The sequence below is a fragment of the Monodelphis domestica genome, chromosome 6 (genome assembly GCF_027887165.1).
Source record: "Monodelphis domestica isolate mMonDom1 chromosome 6, mMonDom1.pri, whole genome shotgun sequence".
NCBI classification, from domain to species: Eukaryota; Metazoa; Chordata; class Mammalia; order Didelphimorphia; family Didelphidae; genus Monodelphis; species Monodelphis domestica.
The window spans coordinates 1,025,480-1,044,530 of NC_077232.1; the positions used below are offsets into that span (position 1 = coordinate 1,025,480).

At 60.6% G+C, this 19,051-nt stretch overlaps 1 protein-coding gene across 1 annotated transcript; it reads right to left on the reverse strand.

Moving 5' to 3' along the window:
- TOLLIP (toll interacting protein) lies at positions 1-18,628 on the reverse strand. The gene is made up of 6 exons (XM_001362615.4): positions 17,695-18,628; positions 9,364-9,513; positions 5,079-5,261; positions 2,943-3,095; positions 2,052-2,142; positions 1-1,274 (listed from the first exon to the last, which is right to left on the reverse strand). The coding sequence occupies exons 1-6, from the start codon at positions 17,725-17,727 to the stop codon at positions 1,060-1,062; spliced, it is 825 nt and encodes a 274-aa protein (XP_001362652.1). The 5' UTR covers positions 17,728-18,628; the 3' UTR covers positions 1-1,059.
- Positions 18,629-19,051: the final 423 nt, after the last annotated feature.

The window sequence follows — 19,051 nt, forward strand, 5'->3', positions numbered from 1 at the left end:
TTAACATCCACGCAGACGACCATTTATTAAGTTAGAAGACATTCGCGAAGCAGAAGACGCAGACGCTGGACCCAACTACAGAACGAGGACCCGCACCCCGGGCGATCCGCCAGCGAGCTCGCACCCGCGCCCGCCGAAGGAGAGGAGGGCCGACGGCCAGTCGTTCTGCTGTCCCGGGCTGGGCAGATGCCCTCCGGCCGCCTGCCTTGTGCCACATGCCCAGCCGAGCAGCCGCAGGGCGCGGCGCCCGGGTCCGAGCCCGTCTCGGGCCACGGTGACGGCCCTCCCCAGTCCCCGCCTGAGAAAGTCCTTCCGAGGTCCAGCCGCGCAGCCCCAAAGGAGAGCGGGGGGGGGGGGGGGGGGGGGGGCATGACCACGCCTCCTCTGGTCACGCGGCGGCCAAGGTCTGGCGCTCCAGCCCTCGGGTTCAACACCACGATGGGGCCCAAGAATCCAGGCTAGCAGGGCCCCAGGCCAGCGGGAAGCCGGCCCCAAGCTGGCCCCGAGGGGCGCCGCCTCTTCAGAGCGGCCCGACCCCGCGTTTGGTCCTTCCCCAAGCCTGGCGGGGACAAAGGGGCCTCCCCCTGCGGCCCCCCGGAAAGTGCACGGCCTCGAGTTGTCTAAAGAGGGCTGGGGGGCCCCTGGGCGCCCCCCCACGCCCCCTGGAGGGGCTCAGCGGTGAACACGAGCAGGGCTGGCATGGACGGGCCCCCTCGGGGCGACCTAAGGGCTACGCTCGGGGGAGCATGCTCTCGGGGTACAGCTACGTGGGGGGCATGCCTGTGAGCCTCCTCCCGGGGAGGCGGGGGGAGGGGAGGCGAGGGAATAAATACACGCGATGACGCTTCTCCCCCCTCAGCCCAATGGCGCCGACGTGTGGCGCCGCCGCTGGGAGGTGGGAAACCCACACCCATGTGCAGACAGTGGCCACGACAGCGTAGGGGGAGGGGGCACGGAGAGAGGACGATCGCACGGACGCACGCACGCACGCACAGACGCACGGACGCTCGCTCGTGGGCCACCTTCCTCTCTCCAGGTCCCGCGCGAGGCCCCCCGCGCCTACGACTCCTCCCCGATCTGAAGCAGGGAGTTGATGGCGGCCTCCCGGTTCCCCCTCTGGGCTTCCAGCACCGAGCGGATCACCTCTCTGTCCATGTTGGGGAACATGTCCTGGATGGCCTTCAGGTCGTCCTCGCTGCACGGGGCCGGGGGGCTGACCACCGGAGGGGCCACGGCCAGGGGCATCACGCCCGGGCCGCACACCGCCGGCACGCCTGCGAACGAGAAGAAATGGCAACTCAGCGCGCCTCCCTGCCTTGAGAGCTGGGCCACGTCCGCCTTCTCGGGGGGCCCCTCCGCGCGCCTCAGCTTCTCCCCTCCTGACCCAGCGAGCCACGAGGCCGAGTCTGCGCCCCCGCAGCCCCCACACAGGCCGCCGGGCAAGCCCCGGGGTCCGGGGCGGAGAGGAGCGGGCGGGCGGCTCCAAGCCGCGGAGCTGGCCGGGGGGCTCAGAGCCAGCCGGCCCTACACGCACAGTAACAGCGGCCACACGCAGGGGCCCCACGTTTCCCCGAAGGCGGGCGGGCGTCCCCCGTCCGTCCTCTTCGGCCCTGCAGGCTCCCTCCGGGGGCAGGGACAGCCCACGACCTCGCTGACCCGAAGGTGCTTCTCAGGAAGTCCCACGGGGCAATTTCAGTTTCCACGAGGGAAACCGACGAGCCACGCGGGCTGTGGCGCGCCGCCCACGCTCTCTTCATCGGCCACTTCCTGTGGCGGCTGAGGAAGCCGCTCTGGACGTGCTGCCCAGCGGCCGGCCAAGTCGATGAAGCTGCCGCCTTAAGCACTGCTCCCGGCAAAGCCTTTGAAAGGCTTCTCCCCTCCCCCAGGGCCGGGCACTTGGCACAACAGCAGCCAGGAAGAGGAACGTGCCCGCGAGAAAGGGCCGCCCAAAGCCCAGGAGGCTTCCGAGTTTCCATGATGGCGGCCGGCCGTCGCCACGCTCCAGGAGGACTGGGAGTCCTCGGGGCCGGGCGGGGGGAGGAGCGACGTACCTGTGATGGGCACGTAGCCGACCCCCTGCTGGTACACTGTGGGCATCAGGACCACAGGCTGAGGCTGCGTCATCATGGCGGTCGGCAGAGACTGGGGACAGAAAGACAAGAGGTGGTCAGCGGGCCGGGCCGGCCGCACGGAGGATGGCCCAGAGAGGAGGCCTTGGGGGGAAAGCGGGAGCTCGCTGCCCCGGGCACAGGCGGAGCCTCCTTCTCTGGCTCTGGGCCCCGCGATGACCGCTAGGATGCCTCTGACCTCTCCGGCCACACCGAGTCTGGAGGCCGGGCTCTCGTCCGCCGGGCTCTTTCCTCAGAAGCTCATGGAGGCGACGGACGGCACTGGGCAGCCGCAGACAGCCTGGCTACGTCGGGACACGAGGCAGAGGGCCTGCTCTGCCCCTACAGGGGTTCGGGGTGCGTGCCGGGCCACGAAGGGCACATCCCGGGGGGACAATCACCCCGGAGAAACTTCAAATCAACCCCGCTGCCCCCATGTAGCCGTGGAGGCGATGCTACCGCCCGACTGACTCTTCGGGCTTGGGGTTTAGGGGGTCAAAGTAGGGGGCAGCCAGGTGGCTCAACCCAGAGTTGGGGTCCTGGGTGCAAATCCTGGAGGTGTGGCCCAGGTCAAGTCACCCCACCCCCACTGGCCAGCCCTCCTGGCTCGGACTCGCAGGCTTTGAAAGGAAACAAAGGACTACAACTCCCTCGGAGGGCAGAAGGACAGACATGCTTTGCAGTGAGGAAACCCGCCCCGATTCCGGCGGCCGAGGCGCTCCCAGCCGGCGTCCGCTCGGGCCCTCAGGGCCCCGGTGAGGGCGCCGCCGCCCTGGGCCTTCTCGACACGCACCACGGAAAGGGGCCCTGCAGCCAGGGCTGCGCCCCACCTACCGAGTAGGACATGACCAGGTTGATCATGCCCTCCTTGTCGTCGCCCTGCCTGCCGCTCAGGCTGTACCACTCGTCCTCCACCTTCCCTTGCTTGAGCGACTCGGGGATGGTGATGTGGGTCCAGGCGATGCGGTCGTCCATGGAGAAGGCTCGCTGAGAAGGGAGAGGCCCGAGTCAGAGCGCGCACACAGGCCAGCCCCCACCCCCCGCCTCGGCCTGCCGCGATCATTTTCATTCATTCACAACTCAAATTCCCAGAGCCAGGCAGGTCCAGCGAGTTCCGCCCTTGTTCTCCAAACAAACGCAGAAAACACCAGTCCGGCCCCGCAGCCTGGGCTGCCCCCCCCCCCCTCCCAGCACTGATCGAGGCCACTGGAGAAGGGGCGCCAGGAGAGGCGTCCTGAGCTAAGGAGCGGCCGGGGGCGACCACGCAGGAGAGAAGCCGGTCAGACGTGCGCAGCGTGTGTGCGGCTCAGAGGCCAGCTTCCAGCCCCATCTGTAGCCTGAGAGGAAGAACCGGGGCAGGAAGCCCAGGCCAAAGGGGAGCTGCAGCTCCTTCCCTCCGGAGCCTCCCCACTGGCTGGCAGGGCCCCCCAAGCAAGCACAAGAGAAGCAGGCCAGGCCTTCCCTCCGCCCAACCCAAGGCCAGGGGCAGGAAGAATGAGCCGCCAATGAAGAACCCGGCCATAAAAAGCTTCCCCGGGCTCAGAGAGGCTCTGGGGACAGAAACCCAGGAAGAGAACGGCTTCAGAGCACCGAGAGACAAAGGCCGGGCACAGAGCACCACCCGGGCATTCCTGGAAGAGACAAAGCAAGAGTTTCAAGGCAGCTTTCGCACAGCGAAAACACCTGACCTGGAAAAGAGAGGAAGGAGAAAAAAGGTCAAGAATCACTGAATAAGGGGCAGCTGGAGGGCCAGGCCTAGAGACCGGAGGTCCTGGTTCCAATCCGGCCTCAGACACGTCTTATCTGGGTGACCCTGGACAAGTCACTTCACCCCCGCTGCCCAGCCCTGACCACTCTTCTGCCTTGGAACCAATACTACTTCTAAGATGGAAGGGAAGGGCTTAACTCTGAAAGCTGCCTCCAAAAAGAGTCTGGCCATCGGATTTCAAGGACTCTCAGAAACAAACAAACAAACAAACTGCTTTAGAACCCGGAGAGGGCTAGAGGGAGAGAAGAGGCCGGCCAGCAGCTCCGGCAGGAGACCAGGGCTGGGAGGAAGAGAGGAGATGGATTCAAGGCTTTCTGAAAGGCTCCAGGGGCTGAGAAGGGAAGAGAGCAGGGCAACGAAGGCCCAATCTGCGGGAAGCACGCAGAAGCTAAGGGGGCTCCGGGGAAAGTGAGAGATGTCGATGGGGCATCCCGTCAGGGTCTGGGGGTGAGCGGAGAGCCTGGGGAAGGAAGGGCAGGCCGGATGATCGTGGGCCACGGGAAGATCACTAAAAGCGCAGAGGGCTGCCCAGGGCCACAAGGCCGCAAAGAGAGAGGAGACCCTGGAGAAAAGAGGGCAGCGAGACTACTGGTGGGTGCCCCCGGCTGCAGAAGCCAAGGAGGAGGAGAAGCGAGCGGTCATCAAAGATCCACGAGGAACTGCGCAGAGACTAGTTCTTAGAGGCCGAGGCCGAGGCCGAGAGCAGGACTGGAGACGCCTATCACCCGGGGCCTTCTCCAGGCCCTGAGCCACAAAAAGGAGCGGAGGCGGGCAGACAGCTGGCAGGGAAGGATGGGCACTGAGGGCGAGGGCACGTGGGGGTGCTTGCTGCCCGTAGACGGGGAGCCCCGAAGCAGGAGTGATGGGCGGGGGGGGGGGGCAGCCATCTGCCGGAGGAGATGGGATGGAAGGGGAGCATCACAGAGGAGAGGGAGATGGCAGACACCGAACTGCGGCCGAAGGCGCCTGGGGGATGAGAGGAAAGGAGCGGGACAAAAGGGGCTCTTGGCCAACAGCCTCGGTTCTTCAAGAATACGAGAGGGTGAGAGAGCCTCCCAGGATGTGGCTGATTCAAGCCCATCCAGATCCTAAACAGGCCCTGACTCAGACACGCACGACACAAACCTGCCACGCCACTCGCACACAGCGCTGCGGGGGCAATCACTCACTGCGCATCCGTTTGTCCATCCCTCGGGCCTTACCTCGTCAAAGATCTCCAGGTAAAAAGAGTCCACCCCGGGGGGCACCGTGCACTGAATCACTTTATTCCACCGAGGGTTCTTGGCGCCGTTGTGGGCAGTGGCTGTCTCGTACACGGCGTAGCCCAGGCGGATACGGCAGTACGGATCCATCCGGGTCACCCCATAGTTCTTTGCCAACTTGGCCTACGAGAAAACCCGGTCAGAGAAAAGGGGTTTGAGGGACCCGAAGCACCCAGCAGACCTCGAAATCTTCCCAGGTCCGAGGCTCAATTGCGGCTCACCCGCGTGGCCTGAAGGAAGCATTTTATAGTTCGACACAGCCAAAACTAGGTCAGCAACACCCTGGATCCAATTCTCGCTTCCTGGCTCCAGAGGGCCTTGGGCTGCCCTGGCAGGTGCTGAGCTCCCCGTCCTGAGAGGGAGGCTCAAGCAGAGGTGGGCCAGATGCCCGAGTCTGAGTCCGGGCCCATCACAGCTTCTGCTGTTACCACCAAACCAAGCACTACGAGAGGAAGGAAAGGGCGGCCGAGCACCAGAACCACTTGTCTAACCTGCACGACCCTGTTTCTAGGCCCACGCAGGGGATGGCACCAGAGGGCGGTCCCTGGCCTGGAAAAGCTGGGCACGAGGCCACCAAAGGCCTCCCAGGAGTCCCCATCTAGGAACAGGGAGCAGCGGGGGCCCACGGAGCCCAAGGATGAGAGCGTGAAGCGAGCCACCCTCCCGAGGCAGGGGACGAGCCGGCCCTCGACGGAGCGGCCACTGTTTCTGCACGACTGGCAGGTGTGCGGCTGTACCGTGACAGCTGCCGACTGCCTCCCCCCAGGACCCCTCCTTCCAGGTCTCGACACCCCCCAGCAGTCAACAAGCTCAAGTTCCCTTGGGGGGCCGCCTCCCCCAGCTGGTGGGAGCCCTCTGGGGGCCGGCGCCGTCCTCCTGGACTTAAACACGGCACGGGCCCAACAAATGCTCATTCCTTCCCGCGAGGGCTCTCCCGTCTATCCACCCCACTCGGTCCAGACCCTCTGGAAGATGGAAGAGCAGAAAGGAGCTGCCGATGCCCCGCTAAACGGGGAAGGGGGGAGCAACCAAGGCCCAGAAGCCACCAGAAGCTCCCACAGGAGCCTGGCAGTCGCTCCAAGGGGGCAAATGGAGGAAATGCCAGGGCCCAGATTCCAGCCCTCCTGGGGCTATCACGGACAGACGACCCCGAGAGCTTGTGCTGGGCCCAGGAGAGCAGGCGGGATTGCCTCCATCCAAAGCGGAGCCCTCAGTTTCCCCACTGGGCACAAGCACTTGTTTCAGAGCTGAAATGCCCCCCCAAAGCAGGCCGACCTTTTATCTTCAAGGCAAAGAGCAGAGACTCCCCCGTAACATCCAATCAAAACAGTCCGTGGAAGAGCTGGTTCGGCCCCCCGGGGGAGCCTCCAAGGGTCACAACTGCAGCCCAGTGAGTGCCGCCACCGTACGTGCTGGGGGCCTCTAAGGGCAGAACAGAAGCTCCAAGTGTTCCGAGCTGCTTCTGGGCACCAGCACACGCCCGCCCGCCCGCCGCAGCTGAATGAAAAGTGGGTCAGGCGCCGGCCCAAGAGAATCCCAGGCCACTTCCAAAGCAGACGGATTTCCAGGTGAATCCCAGCCACCCCAAAGAAGAATGGGGAGAAACGGCCAGGGTCCTTCTAGGAGACAAAGGCCTGCTTTTGGGAGGGTTCTGGAGAGATCTGGCACGAATGGGCAAAGACAGCTCATGCCAGTAAGCTGGTGATGAAGCTGCCACAACACCCGAAAAGTGCCCCATACGAGATGGCCAAGTCAAACGTGTTCCAGCAAAATTGTGGTTGTGTCAGATGGCCCCATCGGGAGTTTTTTTGACAGAGGCTGGCCATTTTCTCCTCCAGCTCATTTTACAGATGAGGAAACTGAGGCAAGCAGCGTTCTGGACAAAAAGGTGAGAAGAAAGATAAGAAACCAGCCTGGCCAATGGAGGGGGGGCCCAGTGTCTTTCATTCCATCACCATTGCCAAAAAGCAAAAAATCAGTGCCTGCTTTCAAGGGAACAAGCAAACAACTACACAGGCAGTAACCGGGCCAGCTGCTACAGAACAGGAGAGAGAAAGTCAGATCCAAATTCGAATCCAGCTTCAGACACTTCCTAGCTGGGTGACCCTTGGGGGCAAATTGCTGACCCGGTTTCTGCCTGAGTTTCCCCAACTGTAAGATGAGGGGGAGGTTAACTCCTGCAGGCTTCACAGGGCTGGCCTGAGGATCAGATGAGATTATGTTTGCTCAGCCATTCCCTCAGAGAGGACCAGGAAGGCCTTCTGCAAAAGCACTCTAGGCCTCGAGAAGAGATGTCCTGGGTGAGGAAGAGCCCAGAGGCCGGCATCACTGGGAAGGGGAGGGAAGTGTGTCAGAAGACCAGAAAGGCAAGAAGGGTACAGGCAGTGGAGGCTTCCTAAGTGAGAACACAGAGTTTCTCTGTGTTTCTGGAGGCCACAAGGAGCCCCCCAAGTTTACTGAGTGGGGATGGGGTGGGGGCAGTATAGTGATCAGACCTGGCTTTTGGGAGCTCACTTTGATAGTCAAGAGGAGGTCCTGGAGTGGAGAGAGCCTCTAGGGAGGAAGCCCCCACCCCCACCCCCACCCCCAGCAGACACTGAGGAAACGAAGATGCTGCAAGGCTAAATGGACAAGAAATGGTCCAGGGGGTGAAATAAACAAGAGATGTTTGGAGATGTGAAATTGACCAGAGATGGTCCCAAAGTGAAATTGATAAGAGATGTGACAGATGAGATTGACCAGAAATGTTGCAGAGGTGAAACATAGGCCTTGTCACCATCTTGGATCTGGGGGATGAGAGAGACTGAAGACTCCAGGATGACTCCTAGATGGGAGCTGGACGGTAACAGGGAGGGGAGGAGGGGAGGGAGGGTTGGAGGAATGAATTAATCATTGAGTTGGGCACACGTTGAGCTTTGGCTGTCTCCTGGACATCCAGTTCCCGATATCCATGGGCAGCTGCTGCCCCAAGACTGACGATCAGTGAGGGCTGAAAAGATCACAGATCAGCAAACTGTCTGCTTGGAGGTGACAGCAAAATCCATGGACACCGATGAAAACATCAACAAGCCAGAGAAGCCCCCCACAACCACAGAGTGTAAGCAGCCAGGGCAGAATGGTGGCTGGGTGCCAGACCAAGCTAGAGGCTCATCTGGCTGCCCGAGCAAGGAAGGGGACCAATGTTCAGGGGCCTCAGTCTGAAGCTGTCCAGGGAGAGGCAGAGCCAGTGCGTGGCCTCATTTCACTTGTTAAAGGAAGAGTCAGCGGTGGTAGATGGTGCTCGTGATGCCAAAACTCAAGAAAAAGAGACAAGAGCATCCCTGAACCATTCCCCAAAGATGGGGAAGAGGGCAGGAGCTGTCTGCTCAGACCATCGGGGCAGCGTTGCTAGGACCTTGCACAGACGCAGGGGCAGCATTGAAATGTTCCCTTTGACTCCTACACATCTTGGGAAAAAACTGGCGAGACAGCAAGCCAGAGAAGGAAGGGGCTGGGCAAGTTTTCAGCTGAGGCCTTCCGCAGACTTTCCAGCTGAGCAGCTGATGGGGGTCTGGGGATTCTCCAAAGCTACCCTCCAGGAGAGGCCTTTGGGCCTCCTTGACTGCAGCACCCCTGAGGCCCTTCACAAGCCATCAGACCAAGCAGACCTGGCCCAGGGTGGGGATGTCCCCCCGGTTTGTATGATCCCTGTGCTGACTACAGCCCTAATAACAAGGAAAACCAACCCACTGGATGGACAGAACGGGAAACTGTGGCTGCCATCTCCACCTGCCCCGTATCATCTCTACACTTGAGAGCCCTGGCACAGCCCCGTCTGGCAGTCACCTATACACGAGATGCCCTCGGGGAAACCCGGCAGGTGCCCACCAAAAATGAGCAATTCCAGCCACAGCAGCCCCAGAGCAAGCCCCCTCTGGCCTCTGGGGATGGAGGCTGATGGGAGAAGCTTCAAGAGGGGCCCGGGACAGAAAGCCTGGCAAGCACCCGTCAAGGAGGGGAAGACTCGCCTTCCGTCACGGCCTCCTCCCACCACTCTGGACAAGGGGGGCAACAATCACCAGTCAGGGTCAAACTGCCCAGCTCTCCTTTGAGACGACAAAAAGACAAAATGCTCCCAGACGCGGGATGATAAAGCAAGAACGACATCTTCGGGTCCAACTGGCCATGCATAAAGCCGCCCTCTGAGGGAATTCCGCCCACCCCGGGGCCAACGGCAAGCCAGTACCTGCACCACAGTGATGTTGAGTCGGCCCACAGTGTTCAAGGCTCCGCCATACTGCAGCTGCTGGGCAGCCTGGGCGTCCAGCTGGATCTGCTGCTGCTGCTGGGTGGGGGTGATGCGCAGGAAATCTTGGGGCAGCTCGCCGATGTAAACCTGGGGGAACAGAGGGAGCACGGTGAGGACTCTCCAGCTCCCAGCCGGCCTCTGGGGGCCTCCTGAACGAGGGAGCCCTTCAAACACCGAAGGCGGCGCTCCTGTCCCCACAGAGCCTTCTCTCCAGGCCCTCCACTACCTCCCTGCGACCTCTCCAGCTTCCCCAGCAACGTGCGCCCTAAACGGCAGCTCCCGGAATGAAGCCCGCTGGCCCAGGGGAGATCTGTGCGGGGCCGACGCTCGCCTCCCACCCCCACAAACTGCCACAAGGGCACCGGGCCAGCTTGTGGGGTGCCCCGCGGCCTGCTTTCAGAACAAGCGGGAAGGGAGAAGGGAAGGGAAGAAGCATTTCTTCTGAGCCTGCCTGTGCCAGGCTCACTTCATCGGACCCTCCTCACACTGGGGTGCTGAAGCTTTTGTCCCACGTGCGTGCCGGCCTTTATCCGGCCCAGGGCTCCCTTCCGGCTCCTAACTCTGGCGGCGGCGGGATTGAGGACTCCTCCCAGCTCTGCACCAGTGTGCCATCGGCGCCTTTGCCCGCGTGCCCGATAAAAAGGGGCAAGCCGTGGGCACAGACCCCCGGGGCCCCGCGCAGCGCGGCCACTCGGATCACTAGTAACTTCACAAAGCCCTGTTGGCGGCCCTGGAGAGGGCCCGGCCGGGTTCCAGCCCAGTCCCAAGCTCGGACGAGGCACGTCCTGGCTCTGTTTAGTTCCAGCGAGCCACAGAACCACCACGGCAGCTCGCCCTCAGGAGCGGGCCAAGTCGGGGGCCGCTGTCCCGGTTTTACAAACGAGGAGACTGAGGCAGGCCCTACCTTGCCCGGCCTCTTCCGGCCTACCAAGGGCAAGGTCGCCCGGCTGAGGCCGCCCAACCTTGTCAGACGTTCATTGGGAGGCCCACGATCAGGGAACCACTGCGGGGAGCTAAGAAATGCTGAGGGGTCTCCAAGGAGCCTGGGAGGACCTGCAGGAACGGATGCAGAACCAGGAGAGCGGGCTCCTCCGCCCAAAGCAACTCCCAGGGGGCCGGGGGGGCCGAGCACAAGCAGAGAAGCCCGGGTGCGGGCTGAGATGCCCAGCCTCCCTCATTTTTCTTGGTTTTCTTCCGCACCGAGGCTCTACAATGTGTCTGGCGAGGCTGCTGTCCTCTGCTCGAAGCTGATCCCAGTGTCAGCACTACGGCGGGTCCAAGTCCGGCGGGAGACCAATCTCTGCCACGGGTCGGGCACAAACAGCCCAGATGAATGTGGAGCCGATATCCAACTGCTGGTCTTCTCCGGGGGGGGGGAGAACACGAAAACGTTGACCTGGAACTAGGACATGTTTAACAGATAAATAAAAGTCTGGTGAAAGGGAAACCTTCGCCTCCTTGACGAGCCGGCGGCCCAGCACGAGGACCGGCCACCAAACCACCGTGAAGACAGCCGCTGCCTAGGCACAGGCACTGTCTCCAGGGACCAGACCAGCACCACCGGAACGCTCTCCCCCGAGGAGCCCTCTTGGCAGGCCCGCTCCGGGCTCCCCGGGTGCACGGAGGCCACAGACTGGAGGGGAACCACGCGATGAAAAGGATTCAGGAGGAGGACAAGCTCCAGGGCTCTGTGGACGATACATTAGGTAACGGAATGAGAGGCCTCCCGGCTTCGGCATTTAAACCGTCTCTATCGGTCCTGACGCTCCCTGACAAAAAAGGCAGCAAATCCGCGTCACAGAACGGAGCCCGAGGAGCACGCTTAGGGCCGGCCCGGAGGTCTGTCCCGGAAACAAAACCGCCTGGAGGCTCTTCTCTGACCTCCCCGTCTCCTGCTGCGAGGAGCCTTCGGGCCTCACTGACCAGCCCCCCTCGTCTCTCAGCCAAGTCCGGCCTCGACTCCGGGCCTCTGACAGGATGAACTCAAGCATCTTGGGAATGGGAAGGCCTCAGAGGCCCAAACTGTCCGATCCCTGCCCTCCGTACCGGCCTGAATGGACGTCATCTCCCCTGGGTCAGGGACACCCACCTCCCGGCCGGGGCATCTCAGCAATCCAGCATGTTAGCAAAGGCAGACCACGTGCTCGGCTCTGGCCAGGAGCTGGACGTACAAGGACAAAGAGTGGACCGACTCCTACTGGCCTGGAGGTTCTGGCCCAAAGGAGAAGACTCAGCCACGTCTACGAGGGAATAATCACACCCACCCACCAGGAACGGGGACGGCTCAGGAGGGAGGGCATAAATGGGGTCCAAGCTGTACATCAGGGCCCGGGAGGCCTCACAGGCACCAAGCAGCCTAGGGATGGCACACCTGGCTGGAGCGGGGAACAAGTGGAGTCTGGAAAGTCCAGCAAGGCTAGCCTTCGGGGGCCCTGGCGCCTTCCAAGTGAGGCTGACATGAAGCACCAATGAGATGGTGGCTGCTCCGTGCTGTCCACTCCAGAAAGCTCCAGGGACTTCCTTTACTGCGAATCACTATGACGACGCAGCGGTCCTGTCCTGGGAAGAGGGGCGGGCTGCTGGGGCCGGCCAATACGTGGAACAGTCCTGGGAACAAGGCACCCCGAGCTGGCCTTTCCAGAGAACCTCCCCGTCGAGGCTAGTTAACAACCTTTTGGCAACTTCAGGGAAATCCCAATGGGGAAGGGCCAGCGTGACCCCAGCGGCTCATCTCAGAGGCAGGTCCTTCTGTTCCCAAAGCCAGCTCTCCGTCCGCTGGGCCACACTCCATGCCGGGGTAAGCAGTCCTGTGGCTATCTCCAAGCTGGCCTATGCTCCTGGGGACTGAGGACTCACGGGTGGGCAGATTGTCTGCTTTTCTTCCCATTCACGCACACAAAAATGGCGCCAGGGAAGGAATCCTGCTACACCTGGAGACAACCTAGCACTGCAGGACCTAAGCTGGACTGGACCTGGAGTCTGGGAGTGAAGGGGCCCAGGAAAGGCCACCTCAAGCTGCCTGGAAACAGAGGGAGCATCTGGCCCACTCCTCAGACAGCTGGGGCTCATTAAGCATGGCCCAATCACTTGGTTTTGTTAGGCACACAATACAAAATGGTGCCTGGATAGGGTGAGGAAGGGCCACGAAGGCTCCATGAACACTGGCTGGAGGATGACACAAGGACTGCAGTGAGAAGGCTTGGCTCTTCTCTTCATTAGCTTCTCATTTCTTTTCTTATCTTTTCTTCTCTCCTCAGTAAACCCAACTTATTGGACTCTAATCTGATTCTTGGGCAAAAATTTAAGATTCAAATCCCAACCAACTATGGGCACGTGAGGGTGGGCTGGCAGTGGCGGCAGCTCCTCCAAGACATCTCCCACTCCCAAACTAGCAGGTGAATTCCTAAGAGACACCATTATCTTTCTCATTCCCACTCAATCCTTTCATTGCCCTCCTTGGTCTTCTCTACAGTCACCAGGTCATTCCCTTTCAGATAAAAACCTGAGGGCCCCCCCTCGTCCCAGTATCTGCCATCCCCCTCCCCCAATGGATCAGATCCTTCTCCTCTCTCACCTGGACTCCCCCTCGGCCCACCTTCTCCTTGGCATCCTCTACCCCACTTCCAGGTTAACATTCCCAATCAAGAGAAACCCAGGAAGCCGGCACCTCCTGAATAAAGACCCTGCTCCTACGTACAGCTGCCAAGGCTGAGGCCTTCTCATCCCAGAACATCCCTTTGCCAGGCTGGCCTCTTTCCCTTTGGGGAAGGACTTGACCACCATGCTTCACTTTGGCCTCTGTGCCTTTATGGGCCACCCTCCCCCATTAAAAGGGTCCTGGAGGCCAGGGAGGAGCTTCCTCTTTGCTGGCATCTGTATATTCGGTTCAGTGCCTGGCTCCCACCCTACCTGCCCCAGCTCTGTCACCATCTCCCTTTCACTCACTGTCCTCCAGCTCAATTCAGACTCAGGCCATTCCCCACAAAGTGCTGCCCATCCAGCATCAATCTAGTTCTCAGTCCCAGTTTCAGTATCTTCTTTCCATTTGCCAGCATGTCTCCTACCTCCCCTGCCCACCTGGCACAGATGTCACCAACTCTTACCCAATCCCTTCTGCCTCTGCCTCCTCCTCCCCCCCCCCCCATGACTTCCCCCTAGACACTCTGTCTAGACATTCTGGGAAGGTGACTGAGAGGAGACTGGAGTTCTTGGGAGGCCAGAGGCTGAGTCTGTGGAGGACAACAATGACCTTGTCAATCAATACAAGATTTATTTGGCAAGGCCAGGGGGCCAGGGCAGAAACGGGGAAGGGAAGGGGAGAGCTTGTTCTGGTGAGAAGAGATGTTGCTTTTGGACGTTCTGAGTCTGAGACATTCCCAAAGCACCCAGGCAGTGCAGAGAAATCCCTTGCACCCTGAGCACCTTGGGAGTATGGACTGTTCTTTGCCTCCCCAGGCATAGGCTACTGTCTGGTGCACAGCAGGGGCTTAATATATGTTGTTGCCTGATTTGACTGACGACACAGGGCTGAGAGACATTCAGGAGAGAGCTGGGGTCTGAATCTGCAGATCTCGAAGGGAGACCCACAAGAGTCAAGAGAATGAAGAGGAGATAGTGCAGCCCTGACTGGGCGAGTGACCAGCAAAAGAGAAACAGAAATGCTGAGAGGCAAGGAAGGGAGTCATATAAGGAAAGAGGGACCAGCAGCTTGTGGGAGGTTGCTGACGGTCTGGGGGCTACCAAAGTCTTCTCCTGGCCCAATACCTGTGAAAATGAAATGAACCCCCCTACCCATTTTTAGATCTAATCACCAAAAGTGTAAATGTCCCACTTAATCATTAAGTAGGAGATCTGTGACCCACATGTGCAGTAGTGGGTGACAAATCAGAATTAAACTGGCCGCCCCTGGGCGGTCCTAAAGCAAAGCTTCAACTGTGATTGGTAGACGTAAAATTAGGGGAAGGTGCAGGAAGTGGCGCAAAAAAAAAAAGTGTCTTTAAAAAGGAGTTACAACTTTCCTGAGTGCAGGTTCTACTTGGCGTTGAACTTCCTGTGAGAGGCAGTTCTTCATTCTTTAGTGGAGACTGGAGAAAAATCTGCTGACTGGACCTGAGAGCCTGTTCCTGGTGAGGCTGTTCTTAAATCTCTCCCTTTGGACTGACACGTGGTGAGTGAAAAGGCTGCCTCCTTTCCTGGATTTTCTAGCCTCTTGAGAGAGGCTCCCTGCCTCCCCAGGTCCTCGGCTACAAGGGCCGAGGCCTCTCTGGTTAAGGACTAAACTCTCCTGCCTGGGTTGAGCAGGGGTCAGAGTAAATTACTTAGTGCTTAGGCTAGACATCTTACCCTATCCTTGCTCTGATTTTCTTACTTCACTCTTTCTATATTTTGGAAATAAATCTCTTTGGAATAAATTAAATTCTTGGCGACCCTATTCTTAAAAAATCCACAGTCCAACCTTTTTATATAATTAGCCCCTTTCCCCCCTCGCACACCTCAGACTAGCTCTGGACTGAGATTCGGCTTCCTCATCTGTAAAATGGGGGCATGGTACTTGCATGAGGCGAGGGCTCCACAAGCCTAAAGCACTGGGCCAACATAAGCTGTCTGCTTCTTCTTGGAGGCAATGGAGTGAGTGCCTGCTGCTCCTCCCCAGTCCCCCCGGGCACCCCCCAACCATGTCTCTGAAGATCCCCACACAAATGATGCTGATCAGCTCAAAGGGAGAATGAGGAGTCTGTGCCAGCACCAAGTGACCAAACCAAGGCTGGACTGCGAGCGGCCCGGGCCCCCAGAGCCACCACTGGGCCTGCCTGGCCCCTGACAAAGGTGGCAAACAGGAGCCTCGGAAGAGAAGCGCCTTAAGCCGAAAGCTGCAGCCCCGGCCTTTCTCCTGTCCCGGAGGGGAAAGCACAGGCGGCGCAGCGGCCACACCGACGTGCAGACGGAGCCAATCACCAAAGTTTCAAAGGGCTCTGATGAGAGTCGGGCTGAGCCAGGGCACCCCCTGGTGGAGCCTGAGGAAGCTGCTGCAAACTGGTGGTCCAGAGGCTGGAGGTGGCCCCAGACTTTACTTTCTGTCATCGGTCAGTCCAGTCCCAGCCAGGGGCCCGGAGAGGCCGGCCCAGAAGGGAGACTTCGGGGGGGCTCGGACACCCGCTCTACGTGCTCCGGGCTTTCTTCATTCCACGACTGGCCTTGTTCAGTGTGCCAGGCTGCTGCTCCCTTCATGTTAGCCCATCTGGCCGGTGCTCCTGGATTTCTCAGGATTCTCCCATGAGCCTCTGCCCACCTCCACCTCCCCCTGTAAAATGGGACCAGCGCTAAGCGCAGGGCCTGTGCACACACTGCTGGCATTAAATGATGCTTGAAGGCGGAGCAGCACGCAAGGACAGCACCTCATCTGATCCTCACAAGAGCCCTGGGAGGGAGGGACTACAATTCTCCTCACTTTACAGACGAGGAAACTGAGGCAAACAGAGATGAAGTGACTTGCGCAGGGTCATGCAGTGAGGGAGTATGTGAGGCTGGATTTGAACTCAGGGGTCCCCAGGCTCAGCATTCTTCTGGCTGCCTCTACGGCTGGGTCGTCGCCTCCTTTCCACACTTCTGCTGTCACTAAGTGCTGCCAAGAGTAGTTGGTGTTTCTGCCTCTGCCCTTCCTGCCCAAGAAAGGGCCCGATGCAAGTGCCCTCCTGGGCAAGGGAGTGCATCCTCCTTCTGGCAATGGAAGACACAGTGACGCAGGCTGCCCTGGGGGAGGGAGGCTGAGGGAGGTGGACCCCCCCCCCCCCCCCCCGGCCGCTAAAGTCCAGGAGAGAGGTGATGGGGGGAGGAGAGATGTTCCCAGAGGCCCGCCGAGGGCACAAGGCCCGACTCTCCTAGTCACTCCCGGGGCGGCTGTCCATCCTGAAGCCCCAGTTCTAGAAGAACGTCTGAGGGAGCTTCGGCTGGGCCCCGAGTGGCGACGCCTGAATAGGGCAGGGCCTGGTCTCGCCTCTGACTTCGGACAGTCCCTTGGGTGGGTTCTGCCCCTTGGGGCCCTGGGACTAGAGCCCACCTTGTCCCCCACAAGCAGACACCAAGACTCCTCGGGAAAGGGCAAAGGGGGGCCTCGGGGCGGCAGGTGGGGGGGGGCTGCTGCCCCCGGGGCCAAGGCGGATCCTAGCTGGAGGAAGCACCTTCAGCGCTCAGAGCTGGGCCAGGAAGGAAGAGGAGGCCCTCGAACAAGCACACCAAACAGCCGGGGCTCCCACCTTCCCGACAGGAGCAGAAGCTGCCCGACAGGTTTGGCCTGGCAATGCCCGCCTGACTGGGAGCTCTTCTTCCCCAGAATGGGCACAGCCCAGCTCCCAGGCAAGATGACAAGAAAGCCTGAGGCTCGGGCCATTCTCCCAGCCTGGGACCCGCTGAGCCGGTGGAGCCCGCCTGGCCTCCTGCCTGAAGCGCCCCCAAGGAGGGCACCGTCGCTCTTGGGGGGAGCCCAGCTGGCTTCCTTTGGGTCCTCCTGCAGCAGGGAAAGCACCCCAAGGGGCTGAGCTGGAGCTTCTGCCCAGCGATGCCCAAACCCTTTGGGGAAGCCCTAAGAGAGCGCCCCTACCCCCCAGCTTGAAGAGAAGGGGGGGCTGGGATGTGCCTTGCCACAAGGCCTGGGGAGGGGGGCCTCCACCGCCCCCTCTTCCCTGATCGCCGGGTCCCTGGCCCCACCCTCTCAGCGTCAAGGGTTCTGCTCTGGGCTGCCTGGGGGTCCCGGGTTTCTGGCCTCAAGGAGCTCTGCTCTAGTGTGGCCCTAAAGGCCATGCCCACCCCAGATCCAGGGAAGAAGGGCAAGGGAGGCCCCCCAAGGGCCTATCCCAGTCAAGAGACACCCCAAGAAGCCCTTCCGAGCCCCCTTCTGGCCAGTGCCTGGCTCCCCCAATTCAGCCCTCCTCTGAGCAGTAGCCTCTCCAAGGTGGGAAGGCACAGAGCTCGCCACTCCCAACAGGGGGGGCATCACAGAGCCCGGCCCCACCCCCCAAGGTCAAAGAGGGAGGGGTCCCCCCAGAGTCCACCCCCTCACGGCCCCCAACACGCGAAGAGGGGAGGGAGAAGAGAAGCGGTCCCGAGTCCTCACGAGTCCCCCTCCTCACGGGGGAGAAGGGGGAAACGCAGGAGGCGGAGCCCTGGGTCCCAAAGAAACTAACGCACAGGGGAAAGGGCGCCCCGGAGCCCGCCCCCCCCCGGAACCTAACAAGTGGCAGAAAAAGGTGTCCCCGAGCGCCCCAGCCTTACCGGGCCGCGCTGGGTGCTGACGGTGGTCGCCATGGCCGCTTCACCCGCTCGCCGCCCAGGAGCCTGGACCTCGGACCCCAAACCCCGCAACCGCTTGGCTTCCGCTGCCGCCGCTGCCGCGGGCTTGTCAGCTGACTACCCACCTAGCCCCGCCCTCAGACCCGCCCCCGGCGCGAAGCGTGCGCGGCTACGCAGGCGCACGTAGAGCACTGCCCAGCAACAGACAGCGAAGTGGAGGGGGGGGCAGGGCAGCTTCCGCTTCCGCCGCTCTTTGAGTTCCGCCCCATTCCCAGCCCGGCCCGGATGTTCCCGGAAGGGGCTGCGTCTGCGCAGTTCGGCATCTTCTCGAATTCCTCTCGGCGGTCCCTCTTCTGCACGTGTAGAGGACTGCCACGTTTTCCCGCCCGCCGAGGAACAGGGCCATGGAGGGGCCGACCAGACCCTGCCCCGTCTCTGAAATACTTTCAAGGACGTGGAGATGACTATCTTTGCTCCTCAGCCGAACCAGGGCCAGTTCCTGCCTTCGGGGACCGGGAGCTTGCCTTCCCCCCAGGATCCCTACCCCCTGCCCTGGGATGGCTTTGTGGTTAGGATCCCCGCATTCCCTGCGTGGCTGCAAAGGGAAGGCACAGCCCTTTCCTTCCTCGGTTTCCCAAGTTTGCCCTTTCCCCTATTTGGGTGGTCCTGGAGATGTGGGTGAGGGTCTCAGGTGCTGCAGACTTCTCTCTGGCCACTCCCTGTTGCCCCTCTTGTAATCGACCTCCCACCCCTCTCCTCCATCCCCCTCCTTCCACAGAAGAGTCCTAGATGGAGGAATCCAGCCCTAATCTCTCTGCCTCAGCTCCATCCAAAAGCTTCTGGAGCCCAGCTTGTCCAAAGCAGAGTTTGCCTTCTTTTCTCCAAACCCTCCCTCTCTGTCCTCATTCTCCCTGCCCCAACAGGCTCACACCCGAGGAATCATCCTTTCACCCCTGCACCCATCCAAGAGGTGCCAAGACTCATTGATCTCACCACTGCTGTCCTATGTCCTCATAGATTTCACCAGCATAATTTATCAATTTCACACAACTCTTGGAAGATTTCACCTTTGACCATCTCTTGTCAATTTCACATCCTCCAAACGCACTTCTGGATTTCACCTACATCTGTTGTCAACTTCACCAAAATCTCTTGCTGATTTCATCTAACAACTCCTGGATTTCACCCCTTCTCTCCTCCTATAGGGCCACCTCTCAATCCCTCTTAATTCCAGTGCCCTTTAGTACTTGGAACACAGCAAATACTTAATAAATGTTTGTGGACTGGCTGCCTCCCCACAATCTACTGTCCAATCATACTGGATTCCTTCCTTCTAACT

Excerpts from the sequence above, each read along its gene's own strand:
- TOLLIP (XM_001362615.4), bottom strand. The coding sequence starts at position 17,727 with ATGGCGACCACCGTCAGCACCCAGCGCGGCCCG. Across the intron at positions 9,514-17,694 it reads TCAGCACCCAGCGCGGCCCG|GTTTACATCGGCGAGCTGCC; the intron begins GTAAGGCTGGGG and ends CTGTTCCCCCAG. Across the intron at positions 1,275-2,051 it reads CGGCTACGTGCCCATCACAG|GCGTGCCGGCGGTGTGCGGC; the intron begins GTACGTCGCTCC and ends TCTCGTTCGCAG.